At 31.8% G+C, this 18854-nt stretch overlaps 2 protein-coding genes across 6 annotated transcripts; both read left to right on the plus strand.

Moving 5' to 3' along the window:
• The first annotated feature begins 751 nt into the window (after positions 1-751).
• Positions 752-2887, plus strand: LOC108913234 (meiotic recombination protein DMC1/LIM15 homolog). Its single transcript, XM_018718754.1, has 4 exons — positions 752-1119; positions 1353-1520; positions 1855-1974; positions 2297-2887. The coding sequence occupies exons 1-4, from the start codon at positions 752-754 to the stop codon at positions 2703-2705; spliced, it is 1065 nt and encodes a 354-aa protein (XP_018574270.1). The 3' UTR covers positions 2706-2887.
• A 2759-nt stretch (positions 2888-5646) lies between these two features.
• Positions 5647-14319, plus strand: LOC108913257 (ethanolamine-phosphate cytidylyltransferase). Of its 5 annotated transcripts, XM_018718782.1 has the most exons (5): positions 5647-5800; positions 7330-7647; positions 10405-10487; positions 10539-10723; positions 13465-14319. In XM_018718782.1, the coding sequence occupies exons 1-5, from the start codon at positions 5739-5741 to the stop codon at positions 13885-13887; spliced, it is 1071 nt and encodes a 356-aa protein (XP_018574298.1). In that variant the 5' UTR covers positions 5647-5738; the 3' UTR covers positions 13888-14319. The 5 variants fall into 5 exon arrangements, with proteins under 5 accessions (XP_018574298.1, XP_018574296.1, XP_018574297.1 ...); XM_018718780.1 differs by having other exon boundaries at positions 10405-10723; XM_018718781.1 differs by having other exon boundaries at positions 10405-10717.
• The last annotated feature ends 4535 nt before the right edge of the window (positions 14320-18854 follow it).

The following is an 18854-nucleotide window of genomic DNA, read 5'->3' on the forward strand; positions in this document are numbered from 1 at the left end:
TTTATTTTCAAACAGATGCGATTTGTATCGAAAGTATTGGTGACGAGAATAACTAATATTCAATTCTACAAATACAGAAAATATAAAAGAAAACAAAGAACAACCTGCACATTTTTCAATTTTCCCTCCAAGTATGCGTTTCCAAATCATCTGGTAAATGTAAAAAGTGTCAAAATCATTCAAATAGGGCAAGTTTTTAAATTTCATTAGAAAAGTTCGATGACAGCTAATGGAACCACAGACTTCTAAAGTCTGTGGATGGTGGATGGAACATTAATGACTCGGTTTTATAATTTCGTGCAAGTTCCAATATTTATTTATTTTCTTAAGTGCTGCAACCTGCAACACAGTACTGCTATAATACCACAGAAGTAATCTAACAATCAGAATTCGACATACAAGTTGGCGGTTAAAAACGTTAGAATGAATGAACTTGTTCCTTTTCCGTCATCGTTATCTCTTCGTTATTTAAAAATATGACACAAAATAGAGAAATAAAGCTATTAACTGTGACGTCATTGGTGTTCTATTTCCTTTTTGAGCCGCCCTCAAGATATCTGCAACTCTTGCCCATAGGTATTGTGACGTAACAATTAGAAATTTCAAATACAAAACGAAGAAGACACTGAAAACAGTAAAGTAACGAAATAGTGAGAAAATTGTATGATAAGTATTTTGTATAGCTTTTAATAAACCGTAACAGTTTGTTATTTTAATAAACAATTTTATTTAAATTAAATAATAATACAATATGGCTGCGACATTGGAAAAAATGGAAGTGATAACTACAAGTGAAGCGGGAACCATTGAATCTGACGAGAACCTATGCTTGGAAGAGGAGGAATCGTTTTTCCAGGACATTGATTTATTAATAGAGCACAATATTTCAAACGATGACTTAAAATTAATGAAGAAAATCGGTGTAAATACCATAAAAGGAGTTCAAATGATTATGAGAAAGAAGTTACTTCAACTAAAAGGTTTTGATGATGAAAAGGTTGATAAAATTAAAGAAGCTTGTTGTAAAATTGCTCTTAATAGCGGTTTTATGACCGCCTTAGAAGTATCCGATCAAAGAAAACAGATTTTTAAACTTAGCACTGGGAGCTCAAAGTTAGAGTGAGTATATTTATTATTTGATTTGTTTATTATACACACGTCCGTAAATCAATTCACGTAACAGGTGTAGGAGCCACGATAAAATTGAAGACGTCGCATTATTAACATAATTTCAGAGAACGTTTATAATTTTTGAAAGAATAGCACGCGACGCGACTTTATTTCGAGAAAACTTCTGGTTGATCTAGTAAACAATGCAATTTATATACAATTTATGTATTTTTTTTAATTAGCAAACTGTTAGGAGGTGGTATAGAATCCATGGCGATTACAGAAGTGTTTGGAGAATTTCGTACAGGAAAAACTCAGTTGTCGCACACTTTGTGTGTGACAGCTCAAATGCCCGGTCCCAACGGTTACTTAGGAGGAAAAGTTATGTTTATCGACACAGAACACACGTTGTATCCTTTCCTTTAGACTTTAGATTATCGTTTCGTTACAGATTAACGTAGAATCATCCGCATTAGAACGTGAACATATTTGTTTTTGAACCGGATCGATTCTTCGCCTCAACTATTGAAACACTGCATCACTGCAAGGTGAAATAAAAGCACACACGAGTAAAATTTAGCTATGTCAAAAATTGATTTTGTTTCCATTTGCAATAATTATACATATTGCAAAAATATCTGCGCAGCAATAATAAATCTAAGGTTGTTGTGTTTACATTTTATATTGCAGTAAACCGAAATCAATTTATTGAAATATGATTTTCTTAACAATTAATTGATATAGTCGACCAGAACGACTTCGAACTATAGCTGAAAGATTTAACTTGGACCAAACTACTGTTCTGGAAAACATTTTGTATGCTAGGGCCTACAACTCTGAACATCAATACGAATTGCTTAACAGGTAAACGCTCGATTAATATATTTATTCCATTTTTAATGGAATATATTTTGACATGAAATTAGTTTTATTAGCGCATTATTTAATTTGATGAATACTTCTATAAGGAATTTTTAAAGGAAGCAATTTTTTTAAATGTCATAATAAGGTCAGGAATTTATTATTTTAAAACATATTTTATTTTTATCCAGATATTTCTGGTTTCAGTATTAATAAATGTCGGCAAGGTTTATTTGCATCAATTAATACAGGGCTGGATCCAAATATGTTACAGTCATATAGGAACAAATAATAATTTTTTTATTCATTTAATCAACCATCTTAGCGTGGCAGCGAAATTCCACGAGGAAGCCGGCATCTTCAAACTCCTCATCGTCGACTCCATCATGGCCTTATTCCGGGTTGACTTCAACGGTCGCGGGGAAATAGCGGACCGTCAGCAGAAGCTAGGGCAGATGATGTCCCGCCTGCAGAAAATAAGCGAAGAATACAACGTGGCCGTTTTCTTGACCAATCAGATCACGTCCGACTTCAACTTATTTCCTTCGGAATCGGAGAATCTACCGAAACCAGTTGGGGGTAACATTCTGGCCCACGCTTCCACCACTAGGATAGCCCTGAAGAAGGCCAAGGGCAACAAGAGAATAGCCAAAATCTACGACAGCCCGGACCTGGAGGAGAGCGAGGTCACTTATGTTATCACCAATGGTGGAATAGACGACCCCAAAGATTAGGAGGTTCTGTGTTCAATTTTATCGCGTCATGTTGGAATAGAGTTCCGGTTTTCCAAATGCGCATATCGCTTCGTCAAATGTTTCCATTGATTTTAATTTGTTTTTTTTTTGCGTTCGTGATTAAGAATCGATAGTAACTTTTAATAAGTGTAAAGGTTAATACAATTACATACAATGTTGTAATTAATATAGGTTGCATTTTTATTCATAATAAATGTACCAGAAAAATAAAACGCCCGTATTTTTTTTCATTTTGACCTTATTTAAGTTCTAAAAAAATAAGATATGTCAAAATTTTAAATTAAGTGCCAAATGTAGCGATTTTAAATATTTGTCTATTTGTGGTGGCAACATATATAGTCAGGGGGCAGCACGATCAATGTCGTTAGATCTAAGCATATGAGTAAATAAATAAGAGGATTTTTTGGATAGGCCGGACGGAGCAAGCATTCACTAAGGCCATCTCGCGTTGGTGCAGCAAAACGTTGTCCTTTATACAAATCGTTAAAACAGAAATCTGCGATCACAGATCGAATCTCTAGCTTTTTTTGCGACTGATTGGTTAATATCTGACTTGTAGTTACTATTTCTATCTCTTTTGCTCTTAGAGTTGTCATATATGTTAGTTTAAATCTCTTCATTCACTCAAACAATACATACTACAACATACCACTACACTCGCGAAAAAAAGCCTTGTTTGTATTTCCATTTCCAGTCTTTCAATCATATACTTACTATCTAGTATATATACGCTTTCAATCAACAGAAAATACAGAAATATAATGTTTGAGGTTATAGTTTATGTTTAGGTAGGTTGTCGCGTTTTGTGCATTAATAAATTTGTTTTGTTTGCAGACAATTACTGTGGATAGAATCAGTTCGAAAATTATGTAAATCAGACTTTGCTCCGACAAACACAGATCATTATTTTTTTAAAGACCATTTTGAGTTAAAATGTTTAAAAAACAGTAATAGGGAGTGCTGTGCCCACATTATTTTTAGGATCAACTACAAGTTCACTTATCAACTATAACAATATCACCTCGGAATCCTCGGATAGTATCCAACATTCAGAAAAACAATTTGTTAACGTAACATTACAGAAATTTCAGCGGCCAAACTTCAATTTAGGATGATTTTTCACCTCCTAAATACTGATAAACAATCCTTTCAATTTCTTTAAAATTTGCAGTTTTTAATGGTTTCTTTAAAGAAATAATAATTATATCACTGCTTTAACTTTTTCATTTAACCAAGTGATAATTAAAGTGTTTCATAAGTAATGGGTCATGGAACAGCTGTTAATAGTTCACGTTAATTTCAATTATTAACTTAAACTATTAGTAGCTGTTTTATGATCTATTATGAAATACTTTTTATTCTTAGTGTATTTTGTTACATTTAAATTTACCGCCATTATGGTGCAGCGACATCTGTTAGATACTAGAATAAGAGGTTACTCTAATTGTGTTTTCTCATGCAGTTTCCTTAATTATTTCATGGTCTGTGGTTTCCGAGTGTGTCGTTTGTTGCACCAGCTACAGATGGCATACTCTGCAGCTGCTGTCGACAGAAGACACAGAATAACCCACTTATTTAGTTACTCATATGGATCTAAGTATGTGGCCATAACGATTATAACGAACCACATAACATCGTACCGTCGCACTACGTGCCAGGTCTATTATATATTTTGTGGTGCCAAGTAAATGTAACCATTGAATTAAATTTGTATGGTCACAACGAAACACCACACATATAGGACCGCACCAGAACATTGAAAGACAGTATATTTTTGTGTTAATACATACCTCTAAAAATTTCTATGAGAAAGAAGATCCAAACTTTTCGTATTTATTTTATTTCATTTCATTTCATTGTATCAAAACTAATTATCATCAAATTTTTGAAAAATTTAATTACTGCATTTTATTAACTGCGGTGTGATCATAGTAACTTTTTCTTTTAAATTGACGAGTACCTCGAGGATTGTTACAATGTTTCTTTTACGCCCTGTATACTCATATGTTCAATAAGAATAGAAAACACTCTGTAAAATCACTGTTTTTAAGTATGGCCTTCGATTTCTTGATCATACCCTTGAGTTTACTACGCAAAGCTTATATAACCAAGGATCGAATGATCGTACTATCGCATATCAGTTTTAAACCTCCTACGTAATTAGTCCAGTCATCTCATTTTCCTAGACAACGTCGGCGTCGTTTTGACTCTTATGTTGCGATTTTTTACTCAACGCTTGTAATAGTAATACACATCATATGGGTCGATAACTTGTGTTGGTGAATACTGGAATATGGTGGGGGAAAACGTGGTGTGATGGTATCAAAGGGGCGTCCTATAAATTGAGAGGTCCGATGTTGCCAAATATCTATCTTTTACGGGATTTATGAATACACAAATACGTGGTTAATAATTTTACATATTGATAATTACTTTGAAAAACTGAATAATTTTCAATTTGAAATAAAAAATAATATTAGAAATAATAATCTATTCCTGTTATCAAAAAAAGTTGGATCTACATGCAGTAATAATATTATATTGCAAAAAGAAAATAAGTAACAGTAAAAGTAATAAGTAACAGTTTTTGGAGTTATATAAATAAGTAATGTACAAGGAAATAAAAAAACTTAATAGAAGCCATTCACTAGTATATTTTGTAGGTATTTAATGTAAGGCATTTCCCTCACAAATTTGTAATAAAAATATAAAAAACACTTAGATGTCAAATAACTGTTTAAATATGTTACCCATGTTTTTATTTGCTTTTTGCCGCAGTGTAATCTGCTCTGTTCAATTCTTCCCGAACTCATAGACTTCTTTGACAACCGGCAACGCCGCAAGAATATATATTGTATGGAAAACTTCCGAGTTGACTTTACGTTTACGTTTACGTTCAGTTTGAATTGAATCAGTGGGTTGGTTCTCTGTGTGTAGAATTTCGTATAGTGAAGAGTGCTGTGATTGACGATATAATTTATACAGATCTGTCTAATTGTCAACAGCTCCAAAATGCCAGAAAATAAATTGCAGAACGGTCATAAATCGCAAATTAGAGTGTGGTGCGATGGATGGTAAGTTCCAATATACCGTACTTATATTACGAATAGCTTAAGATCAATAAAAACCGCATCAAACCAAATCTGCGTATATTTTTACAATTTTTGCTTGGGTTTGGCTTCTTGTGACGAGTAAAATGTTTATGCATTTGAAAATAAGACGGTTTATTTTATTTTGCAATGCAAAAGTGTATTTTTAAATTTAAACCCACTTGTTTAAATTAAACATAACCTACAATTCAAATTTTTATATTTAATTGCAAATTTTCGAAAGTAGAAGTCTAGAAGTTGGTTCATTTACTAGTCTGGTACCTATTATTCAAAAAGCAGGTAAAATTAGTATTCTGTTGTATGAAGAATAATTTTATAATCTAATAATTTATTAGAGATTTACTCAATTTTTATTTATATAATATAGGTAGGGTATTATTTTATTTATGTAACAATATTTTTTCATGTTGGATAAATCGTTTTGTTATATACTCATAAAATATTTACCTAGGTACATCACTCTTATTTAAATTTGGCTTCTCTAACTTTTTCTCGAATACGCCTCTGCATCCACGTAGGTAATTAAATAAAAATATTTTGTAATGTGAGTAAGATTATAACCATAACTGAAGTTAATTTAACCTTGATAGAAATGAGCCTGTAATATATAATTTTTAAACTTAAATTTCTTAATCCTGATAAGTGAATTTTTTATGCAAAGATTATTACTCATGGAAACGTGTAGGTATAATTTTGTTTTTAAGTTGCAATTGCCATATAATATCTAAGTGGAAAAATAGGACTTCCAAAGATTATTGGAATTGAACGCCGCTGTACCTATTATATGCCTCAATAAAAAACTAAACTCTATCAATTAATGTACAGGATGTTTGTAAAATATGGCGCAGAAGGTAGGAAATGTTATTTTAAGCAAAAAAAAAAATAGTAAAGTTCCGAGTTAATATGAAACATATTTGATAAAAATGTAATATTTTCGTTTTTAATTTGGAAAGAAATTTTTTACTTCGTGGGCAAAAAATTGAAAGTAAAGTCATAATACCTAACAACAATATTACTAAACAGTATAAATACAATAACACATAGCAGGAAACACATTTGTAGTGTAGGTATTGTTAGGAAATGCCACCATAAAAATTGTTCATAAAATAAATTTAATTAATAGTTATTTAAAAATGGCAATTAAAATAAATTCTGAACAATTGTTATTGTTAAAGTGTTGAAAAATTAAGCTGGACCTATTTGTCAAATTTTTATAGAAATTTATACTTTACTGGATTAAGTAAAAAACATATTTTGTTACATTTGGCTAATTGGGAGCATCACATATTGTTATTAATTATTTTACATAGTTGTTGTGTTTAAATTATAGGAAAGACTTTAAAAGTTACATAAAATAATAGATAAGATACTTGACATTGTTATCAAAATTTCTTCACTAATAAGAATAAGTAATCGTTGAACAATTATGATGTTGCGATAATTTAGTAATTATTTTCTCTATTGTTTATTTATTCCAGCATTTTTTGTTTCAGTTACGACATGGTACACTTTGGACATGCGAACTTCCTTCGGCAAGCGAAAGCGTTGGGCGACTACCTAATAGTGGGTGTACATACCGACGAGGAAATAACAAAGCACAAGGGACCCCCCGTGTTTACTGAAGAAGAGCGCTACAAGATGGTTCGAGGTATAAAATGGGTAGATGAGGTGGTGGAGGGGGCACCTTACGTGACCACACTAGATACCTTAGATAAATATGACTGTGATTTTTGTGTGCATGGTGACGATATCACCATGACCGCGGATGGTGTGGATACTTACCACTTGGTCAAAAGTGCGGACAGATACAGGTGAAGGCAGTTTATCATTAATTTAAGGGCCGTTTGTCAGTTTGAACTCATCAAATTATTTGTTGACATTATTGAAAGGTTAAAAAAATAATAATAAAAACTAATAATATATTTAAAATAACTACTATACTAAAAATAACACCATACTTATTTAGAATAATTTATATGTTGTACAACTTAACATACGCTTGCAACAAATGCTGAAATATTAAATGAATTTTATCAAGGACTGAAGAATATCGTAGGCGGACCTTATCACATATTATTTTAACTATTTAACTTAATCGTATATCCTCACATACTTTTTTAAATACGCTACTTGCTATCTCTATAAATTCTTTAGAGTAATTTATACTCACTGATTTTTAAAATTGGAAGTGAAATTTCCTATTTGTAATAATTTGTAATAATCTTTTTTCTAATTTTTAAGACAATCTTTATTTTAGATTGAGGATACCAAGAAAAAGTCTATAGAAATATTTTAGATTTTGTTTTTAGGGAAAAATTGAGAGATAATGATCTGTAAAATTTAATTGTCAGTTTCATAATCTTCACTGATACGTCGTATTTTAATTACTAAATAAACAATTCGTAAGAATTAGCGTTTTATGAAATTTAGCTCCCAAGTACTATAACTGTTTAGCAGTATTACCTTTAGCACTATTACCAATGACTAATTCACGTTATGAGTTATTGTTTTATTATACAAATTTTATTTGTGTGTTTGATTGGAATTTTTATTATACGAGTAGGTACATTTTTTATACTTCCAATGTGTTCTTTGTTTTTCTCCAACAAATTGTAAAAAAATAATATTAGTTTGGAAATCTTCGCCTAAATCTGGAGTTTGCTCGTAGATGTTTGGTAAAGCTATACGGATGTCCTAATATTCCATCGACAAGAAACTACCACAGATTTTTGGAGTCGATTTATTATTCAATTTTTGGCCTAATTTATTTTTGGCTGAAAAAATCTGAAAAAATTTTTTTTTAGTACCTACTAGCAATATTGAATTGTTTCCGCCCTAAACGGACCAACCCCCTCACCTTCCTTTCCCCCTCCAGCCCGTTAAATGAGATGACCCACATTTACATTGAATAAAACGAAAAAGAAAAAAATAATTATACATGTTTGTGCATATTTGATTAGCCACTTTGAGTTTTGTGATTCTGAATTCATAATTATTGTAATCAGTGATCCAAGAAAGTGTCTATAAACAAATATTTGAGAATTATGAAGATCTTTTTAATTTTTTTGTCCGCCATATGGAATAGGTCATTTTGAATTTTGTAATTCCGCCTTCAGATTCATAATCAGACACCCAAAAAACCCCACTACACAAAAATTCATGCATTTTAGACATTTTAATTTTTTTGTCCGCCATATTGAATCCGCCATTTTGAATTTCGTGATTTAGAGTCCAGATTCATAATCATAGACCCAAAAGACCCCATTACAAAAAAATTCATACATTTTGAAGACATTTCAATTTTCTTGTCCGCCATATTGGATCCGCCTTTTTGAATTTCGTGATTCTGAGATAAGATTCGTGATCAGCGACCCAAAAAACTCTTCATATGTAAGATTCATATTCGCGTCTCTAAGCTCTTTAAAGATTTCTCTAATAAGCAAAGGTTTCCCCAGCATTTAAGGGGGTGGAGGGGGAAAGGAGGGTGAGGGGGTTGGTCCGTTTAGGGTGGAAACGATTCAGTATTGCTAGTGGGTATTAAAAAAAAAAAAATCAGACTTTTTCAGCCAGAAATAAATTAGGGCAAAAACCGTCCATAGGGGCCCTCCTTTTAGTTTTTTCCGAATAATAATTTTCTGATTTTTATTTTTTCTCGAAGGTGAAATTGTTCTCTTTTGAAAATTTTGCTGTTTTCATTTAAAGAATGGTTTTATTAATTTTCAGCAATGTATTATTATGCAATTTTTTTTTATAATAGGAACAAAATAATCCTTTATGGAGGTACAAAATTTGTAATCCAATGTTCTTTCAGGAAAATTATTGGAAATCATTATCACTTTTTAGTATGTTGGCAGAACGAAGAAAATTTCAAATGTGCTAAATTATCGTTTTTTTTGCGTTACTGAGAATTGCAATCATTTCTAATAATTTTACAAGATTCTGAACTCCACAAAGCATTTTATTTCTTTCTTATTATCAAATAAATCTCATTTATTGTTGCCCATAAAATCGTATTTGTGTCAAAACAGCATTGGTGACGAGTAATAAAGTAATTAATTACGCAAAAACTATTACAGATACAAAAAATATTCGAGGGAAAACCTCAATGTCTCTATCTTTACGATAAAATAATAACTGAACTTGTACGGTAAAAATTCTGTAAATGTAATTACTTCGGTTACTATGACAAAACTATATAATGTAGAATGTTTTGTATCGAGTTTCTATCAAAGTTTCAGCGCTCCTAGTACAATATTTTTTTTTATTGAACTCATTTTAATCTGAATTTTTTTCTTTACTTTTACATAGTTTATCAGTTTTTTTCATTTTTGTTTTTGTTTATTTTTTTGTTTTTTTGTTTTTATTTTTTTTGTTTTTTTTTGTTTCATTTTCAGAACTAAACTTAAAACAATGCACTGACATATCCGAACAATTGTTTTTGGAAGAATCACGTACATTTAAGTTCTTATTTGTTATTATGTGTGCATTCAAAGTTATTTATGTATTTATATACGGCTTCTTATTAAAGCTAGTGGTTTTGTAACAAGCAAATAATCTGTTCGTTTCAGAGAGGTGCAGCGGACGGCGGGTGTTTCCACGACAGACCTAGTTGGCCGCATGCTACTATTGACGCGGAACCATTTCAAACAAGGTCAGTATGAGTATCATGTAGCCAAGGAGCACTCATCAACGATGGGTCAAGATTCCTCTGCTAGGTCCCCGTATACGGGTTGTTCGCAGTTTCTTCCTACCACGCAGAAGATCATTCAGTTTTCGGACGGTAAATCTCCCAAGCCCGGAGACAGGATCATTTACGTGGCGGGCGCTTTTGATCTATTCCACGTGGGCCACTTGGAGTTTCTGCAGAAGGCTAGAGAGCAGGTAAGAGTAAGTTCACTTTTTTTTTAAGTTTTTTTGGGTTGAGGTGATTTTTTGTGATGATTTTTGTGACTGCATTTCTTGGTTCATGTACAGGGTGGTCTTAAATTCTCTGTCGATATTTTCAGGGTCAATATGTGATACCTAAAAAAAATCGGAGTGGATATCTTCTTATATGGACTTATTTCTGAAAATAAATAGAATAATAAATTTCATAACATTGATTGCATACTTTTTGAAATGTCGGACATTTTAAATGATATCAGTATGGGGTAGTTGTGTTATCGCATAAAAGAATTTAAAATTTGCATAAGACAATCTGTTTCTGTTTTCAAATACTTTTGAATGTTCATTTTCTTTACTGAAAACCGACTATTTTTAGTTTGTAGATAAGCTACACACATACAGGCTGTCATAAAAAATGTCCCAAGCTGTAACTCTGTTAATAATTGTTCTATTTAAAAAAACAAAAGACTGTTGTTAATGGCTTGACAAATACTACAATCGAGCACTGATTTTAATTTTTTTTGCCATCATCAGAACGTTAGGCGATTTTCAATTGTTTTTTTCTTAAATGTCAAGTTATTTTTCTTGACCTGTTCAATCGAGTATTTTTTTCTGCAGTCAACAATATATTACAACTTGATATTTGTTAAATATTTTATGGAAAAAATATTTTTTTGCAGAATTTTGCCACACAAACAGCACTTAACAAGTAACCTAGCAAAAAACTCGAGCTGTAATCAATAATTATAAATGAAATAGACAAAAATAAATAGTCTGTTGATGGCTTCCAGCGATAAACATGTGGCACAACTGACATCCTTCGCTTCGTCACTGTCGACCCGCACTGTCTCCCTTCACATGCACTATAGGTTGCCTACAATTCATGTATTTGTAATACTATTTCCCCTAAAAAACTGACCCCTACGGTCGATAACGGTTGATTTATTTTAACTACACAGCGAAACCTTTTTCTTTTCGAATAATTTGGAGATCGAAAAAAGGGGTTAGAATGAAAAGTTGGCGATGAAATAGTGTTAGTCGCTTTGTTAAACTACCCCTATGCAGGATGGGAAATTTGAACAACACTGCATAAATTAGCTTCAAGATGTCTAAGTCTAGGTATAAAATTTTCCATATTATATTTTCAGAAAATTGCTTATACAAAAAGTTGTTTTTATTTCTAATTTGCTCTGGAAACAATTTTAGACCACCCTGTATATTTCGCTAATCTCACATTTTCACACATTTTTTTTTTGTTTTTTTTAATTAATTTATTTGTATTGTATTGAACTTGGGAAGTGTTTTTTTGGCTTATTAAATCAAAATTTGTCAAAGAATTTCGAAAAATTTTTGTCATTTTATCTGTTCCTCAAACACAGGGGGTATGTTTGTAAACATTAATATCTGCTTCAAATATTTCACTTATGCTCTGTGCTTTTTTGCTTATTATTTTGGGTTTTTGCTTATAGACTTCATTCAACGTTTGAAGTTTTTGAAATTCACATAATGATGTAAATCACATAAATATTTTTTAACAATAATTAACAACCCCTTTCTTCCGTTTGGGCTTCAACTCGTTTAAATAAATTTTTTTAGATAAGGTGTACTGACTTGAGATAAAAGTATATGTAAAATTTCAATGGAATATCTTAAAAACTGACAAAATTATAACTATTTTTTTTAATTCTAACTTTAACACCTATTATTTTCTCCCAAAGAATCTGCGATATTATTGAATATTGGATTTTAAAAGGAACTATGACGTGCAAGATATTTTATTACACGAATTGTTCAAATGGTCAATTTAGATGAAAAAACTGCGGAGTGCTATTAAACTAAAGGGTGAATATTGGAGATAGGGGTGAAAATGCACCCCGTTCAGTTTTTTAATTGTAGCTCGAAAACAAAGCAAAATTTTGCTATAGTTCATGGGAAAAATTATTTAGAGAATTGAATTTTCCATCGAAATAGCTTATTTAAAAAATTTAAAAGGAAAAATTTATGCATTATTATTCACGATAGTGAAATTTTGCTTAGTTTTCGAGCTACTATTAAAAAACCGAAAGGGGTGCATTTTCACCCCTATCTCCAATTTCCACTCTCTAATTTAATAGCACTCCGCGGTTTTTTCATCTAAAATGACCCTCTGAACGATTCATGCAATAAAATTGCTTGAACGTCATAGTTCCTTTTAACACTGCTTTTTTTGGATATAATCAATAGCCTATTAATCAAGCTACCAAGCTTGATTTACTTTTTCGTAACAAACTGTGTATTTGATATAATCGTTATTAGCCATTATTTCACGCAACTAAGAATAAATTGATACTACTTTGTTATAGAATCAAACGTTTAGTCTGTTTCACTGTTTCTATAGATATAGAACACTGATATAATTATTTACTCTCAGTTCAAAACGGATTTTATATTGAGAGAATTTCATAACGGTATGTGCTTTGCTTCCTGGGAATAACAATTGTATTAAAGTATGATTAATAAAACTTAACATTTTTTACAGCAATTCCAGATAGAAAGTAGGAAGGGAAACTTTCCTCCAAATCAAATGAAAGTAAAGACTAGAACAAGTGAGCTATATTGTTCATTATTATTTTTTGCCGCTACAAATTCCATTCACACTTCACTGAACTTGTAATTAACAAAGAATTTTTTACTGTGTCGTTAAATTGAATTTACATTTCGCGGTACGTTCGACGCCGTATATTAACACCGTCCCTTATTTACAGGGTAACTATCTCATCGTGGGCCTGCACACGGATCCCGTGGTGAATAGGTACAAACGCTCGAACTTCCCCATCATGAACTTACACGAGAGAGTGCTAAGCGTCCTCGCGTGCAAGTACGTTTCCGAGGTGGTCATAGGGGCCCCCTATACCGTTACCAAAGACCTGATGGACCATTTCAAGGTGGACATAGTGGTCCACGGGAAGACTCCTATAATGGAGGACGAGAACGGGGAGGATCCTTTCAAGTACCCCAAGGAGATCGGTAGATTTATTACCGTCGATTCGGGTAACGACATGACCACCGAAAAGATAGTCGAAAGGATAATAAGGAACAGGCTCGAGTTCGAAATGAGGAATACGACGAAGGAGCAGAAGGAGATCGAGCTGATAAAGGCGTTGGAGGAGCACCAGATCAGCGTATAATTATTTTGATGCGCTGGTCGAAGCAATCACTGTGACAGGTACAAAATTTTTTAACTTGTGTAATACGGATAAAAGTCTTTTTCGTCTTTTTTTTTGTATAGTACAAAAATATCGGTTCTATGCCGTATAAAATTTTGTTAGTTCGCTTTACAGAGACAAATTTTAAATACACTTTGCACCACTAAAAACTGGATAAAAATTTCAAAATTGATTCCTCTCGATGCAGGTAATTTAATTTGATGATCTTTTATTTTGAATTATAGATTAATGCCTCAGCAACGAGCTGAGATAGAAATTTTTATTCAAATTTCGGTTTCCAGCGTGTACAGGGTGGGAGAGAAAATATTCTCTCCGAAATTTGAGGATCGTCTTTTGTTTTTTGATTCACCTCGGTGTCTCTGTTATTAAGAGGGCTCTATAGCAAATAAGCAACCAGCAATACATTTTTATAGATTTTGTTGGAGTTGGTTTGAAACTCAAATACTTTTTGTTGTAAAGAAATTTGTAATTTACCACATTTAAACAAGTAAATTACAAATTTCTTAATAACAAAAACTAATTTGAGTTTCAAACTCAGTCCATTTTATAGAATTATTAGAATGGAGGAAAGTCTGTTATTTGTGCATGAATTCATATTTAGACAAACTGTGTAATAAAATCTATAAAAATATGTTACTGGTAGGCTATTTGCTATAGAGCCCTCTCAAGTGGGATGCATAATTAAAAGCACACCAGTTTATTCTAAAAATATAATTATAGACGCCGAATCTCTGGGATTTTGGTTGTTCGAGACTCACAACTGTTTTATTTCTGATATGTTTCTGGAGAATATGTATTGTTTAATTGGAGTCAGTTTGATTTCATAAGTATTCATTGTGCTTACCGAACAGCCAAAGTATGTCAACCAAGATGCCGTTTCCTTAAGTAATGTTCTGTTGAATGATTAGGTCTGCATTTTTAGTAACGTGCATATACTTACTTTTTCTTGGTTCACCACCAGACCTTTTTTTTTGGCTTTAATCTGCCAAAGCCACCAGAACATCATTCTAAAATGTTTTCACTAATCCGTCCTACTTTTAGTTAGTAATTCCTAATAATTGTTATTACTGTTGTGTCTTAAGGGGAGAAACAACTTTAAGAGACTGATTTTCAAGCGTTTTTCATGAATTTTTTTGAGTGGGATGAATCGATTAGAATTTGATCAAATTTTGCCATTATTTTAGTAATATTTCGAACTACACTTACAAATTTTATTCAAATCGTTTGTGTTGAAAATGCCGATGTCATGGGCATGTTCTCCAATGAAGGTCATCGTTCGAATTGTTCATGAGAAATGTGGAGGTCGTTACTAACATGTTTTCAAAGAGTATGAATAAGAATCAGAACGAATGGGAATTTCGTTTTTGAAATTTCTGCATTGTATTCTTGAATAGTAGTAGAAAAAAAAAATCCGATTTTTCGAACCTCCTAATGTGGTTTCCCCCCCTTGAGTTAGGGAAGTACCGATTTTCTCTTGCACCCTGCTTTGATGCGAAGTGTATTACATTTAATGTTTCGTTCCATGTTGTAAGGAAATGTTATGTTTTCTATTTATTAATAATGGTAATGCTGGGATACGCAACAAGGAAGAATACTTGAAACAAATATCTAAACAATTATTTAATGTCTGAAGCAGTGGTTCTCAATTTATATGTACCAGAAACTAATGTTGAAGTTGATGGAGTTGAATGTAAAAATCTTTTAAAAGTGAATCGTGAGATTCGGATTCTAATTTTAGGGTGTCCTTAACAAAAAAGTTTGAGAACTACCGATTGTACAGAACTTTCGTAAATGATTGCAAGCCACGTGACCAGTTATTTTATTTTCTTCATGTTGGTAATTAAATTTCGGTAAAATTGAAAATAATTAAAACAGTAAAATCAAAATTATATTCAAACACAACAGTCTGTTTCACTCGCTGGTGAATGGTGTAATTTTTCACGAGATTTCATGAGAGCGACGCAACAGTTTGTCATTAATCATTGCGAACGTATCATTAATATTGGTGATGTTAAGATTTAGGGATTTTTAGTTGACATTTTCAGTCGTGCAATGTTGGTTGCTCACATGGCTCGTAATCATTTGAGGGCTCTGTACGTTTATTCCTTTAAAATTTTTTACAATTTTTTGAATACTGCTTTGCAATGGAAGATGCAGCATTAATTTTATTTATTTTTTGGTTAATATACGTATTCTTTTTGTTGCACTCGGCAGCAGTATCGTGATATTAAAAAAATGTTTGGATTCGTCATAAACTCGTCTGTATTTATTTAATAATACATTTAAGAAGAATGCATTAATTGGTATTGTGATAATCATAATGTCTAGTAGAAAGTAAGAGTGTAAACCAGTAATATACAGGGTGTAAGAAGTTTGACTGTCATTACTTAAGCATGAGATAGAGTAATCATAAATGAACAAAAAAATTGTATATACAGGGGGGGGGGGGTAAGATTAACAGTTTTCAAAATACAGTGAGTATTATATTGGGTGTTTCATCACAATGTGACATCAGCGCTTAACCTAACGCTACACAGCTGGTGCATACCACGTGTGCACGCGGCAGACTTGTCCTATGGAAAAAATGTAAACAACTATTATTGTGGAACATTTAGTAAATTTCAAGATAATTGTTTTCCAGTTTTTAAATAAATAAAATGAATTGTATCAATTTTGTAGTACGAAGATAGTGTTAGTTATATTTTAGTTCGAATTTGAGTAATTATGAGTCTTTTAAAACAGGAACTCAATTTTTAATCAAATTATGAATTTGAAAAATATGTAATTAAAGTATTCAAAAATTCACGCAAAAAACACTCCGACACGGTCCAATTCCAGATACCAACTCAATTGCGTATTGCTGGACAGCTTAGTACCTCGTGTTATCCGCCGCGCTGTTTTATCGAATTTTAAATTTTTTACGCTAATTATTTTTTGGAACTAAGCATAAATAATTTCAAAAAAGTGATAAACATTGTATTTTATGGTATTCTATGCACGCAGTTATGTCAATATTCCCTAATTAATCGAACTTTTGTACATCAAGTTGGAGATTTTGATAATTTTTTTCTCTAAAATGGTTGAATTTAGGACCCATGTCATGTAAGGTTTTTTTGTTTATTTTAATGTATTTTATCGTCTGTTAAAATTAAGGCAGACAAACTTCTAACAACCTGTATATTGTGAGAGAAAATAATTAAAATGTTTGTACCGTAGGGAAATTATGCCTGTTTAAGTTTATTTCTTTTTTTTTAGAAATGTACTGCTGTATTTATTGTTGTATGAAGAGTTTTATAAAGTTTTTGTTTTTACAAATGTTTTATGACCTACAGCCTTGATCGAGGTTATAGGATTATTATTTTTTTTAATGTAAATGTACAATTTTATTTTTATACAGTCATTTTATTTGTATATTCTTTATGTATATGTATATTTATTCCAATGTAAATTTTAGATAATGAGAATTATATTGTTATTTCCTTTTATTTGTTTTTCTTTTTATTTTTTTAATGTTTAAAAAATTGATGAATTCCGAACTGCTGCTCTCAAAATAATGCGGTTTTAAGTGTTTTTTTCTTTAACTCCCATATGGGCAGTAGAACTGATGGTAGAAAATTAATGAAAATTTAAATTAAAAAAAAACTGGGAAGTGTCATAAATATTTGATAGAAAGAAGATATGGAAAAGGATAAACTGAAACTTGTGAGACAACACATTTAATTTTATGAAAAAATTACTATTTTGAAAAATTGTTCTTATTTACAGTTGTCATTAGTTTTTCAGTAGTTACTTACACCATAAAGGAGGTAAGTATTATTTACCAGTTGAGGACGATTTTGCGCCCGAGCGGAGCTAGGGCTGGCAATAGAGTCCGAGACAGAGTTTTTGAAACTAGAACATCCTGAAACATATACAGGCCGAAGAACATTGGCAACGTTACAGGCTAATACAGGAGTTGATGTATTAGTAATCAAGAGACATGGTGGGTGGAAATCAGCCACAATTGCAGAAAGTTATGTTGCTGACAGTTTAAGTAACAAAAATGAAATAGCCAACAGGAATATAGTCTTTATGTCATTATTCTAAATTCAGGGTTTTCTGGGGACTAGTGTCCTTAAGTGTCATTAGTTTAGGAATTAGTAGGTACCCTGATTAGAGGTGTGCTAGAGAATACTTAATTAAATTTTTGATAACGTGACTCTTATGCACTCTTCAAGCAAAAACTTTGATCAAGAATGCCTTTTTTTCGTACTTTACAAAATAAGGTACTTATGTTTACTCTTACGCAAAATAATATTTTTGTGTTTTTGACCCACCCTGTACAACAAAATTGAAAATCATCGTGGTGATTCGTATTTTTTAAACAAGCAAAAACTTTTATCAAGAATGACTTTTTTTCGTATCTTTCACCTTTCGGTCCATTTGTCCTCTTGTAAACTCAATTCACGGACGTACTATATATACAGGTTCGGAAAGTCCCCATGGTTCATCGGCCGTTACGTGAGAGCGATAAAGCAAGTCATAGAAATCCGTGCGATAGACAAGGATGGTTACATTGAAGACGTTTCATAATCTGAATAGTCACTCCCACTTCTAACCCGAAACGGGTCTGGATATTTCAGATAACACTACGTAGAACTCTGTATATTTTATGTAGCTTTCAGAACATCTGTTATGAACAATTAACACTGTTCACGAAACACATTTTCGTAAATTTCAAGTAAAAAAATATGTATTTAATAAATAAAAATTTTGTAGTTTGAATCCGCCATTTGTAATTCGTGATGACAACATTGAGTTCCTCCACTCTCATTCATCTCTGTTCATTCCACATAAAGTTACTATTATTTTATTTATTAAATACATATTTTTTTTAGTTCAAATTTGGGAAAATGTGTTTCTTAAACAATGTTGATTGTTCATTACAG

The sequence above is a fragment of the Anoplophora glabripennis genome, unplaced genomic scaffold, assembly GCF_000390285.2.
Source record: "Anoplophora glabripennis isolate ALB-LARVAE unplaced genomic scaffold, Agla_2.0 scaffold333, whole genome shotgun sequence".
In the NCBI taxonomy this organism is placed as follows: Eukaryota; Metazoa; Arthropoda; class Insecta; order Coleoptera; family Cerambycidae; genus Anoplophora; species Anoplophora glabripennis.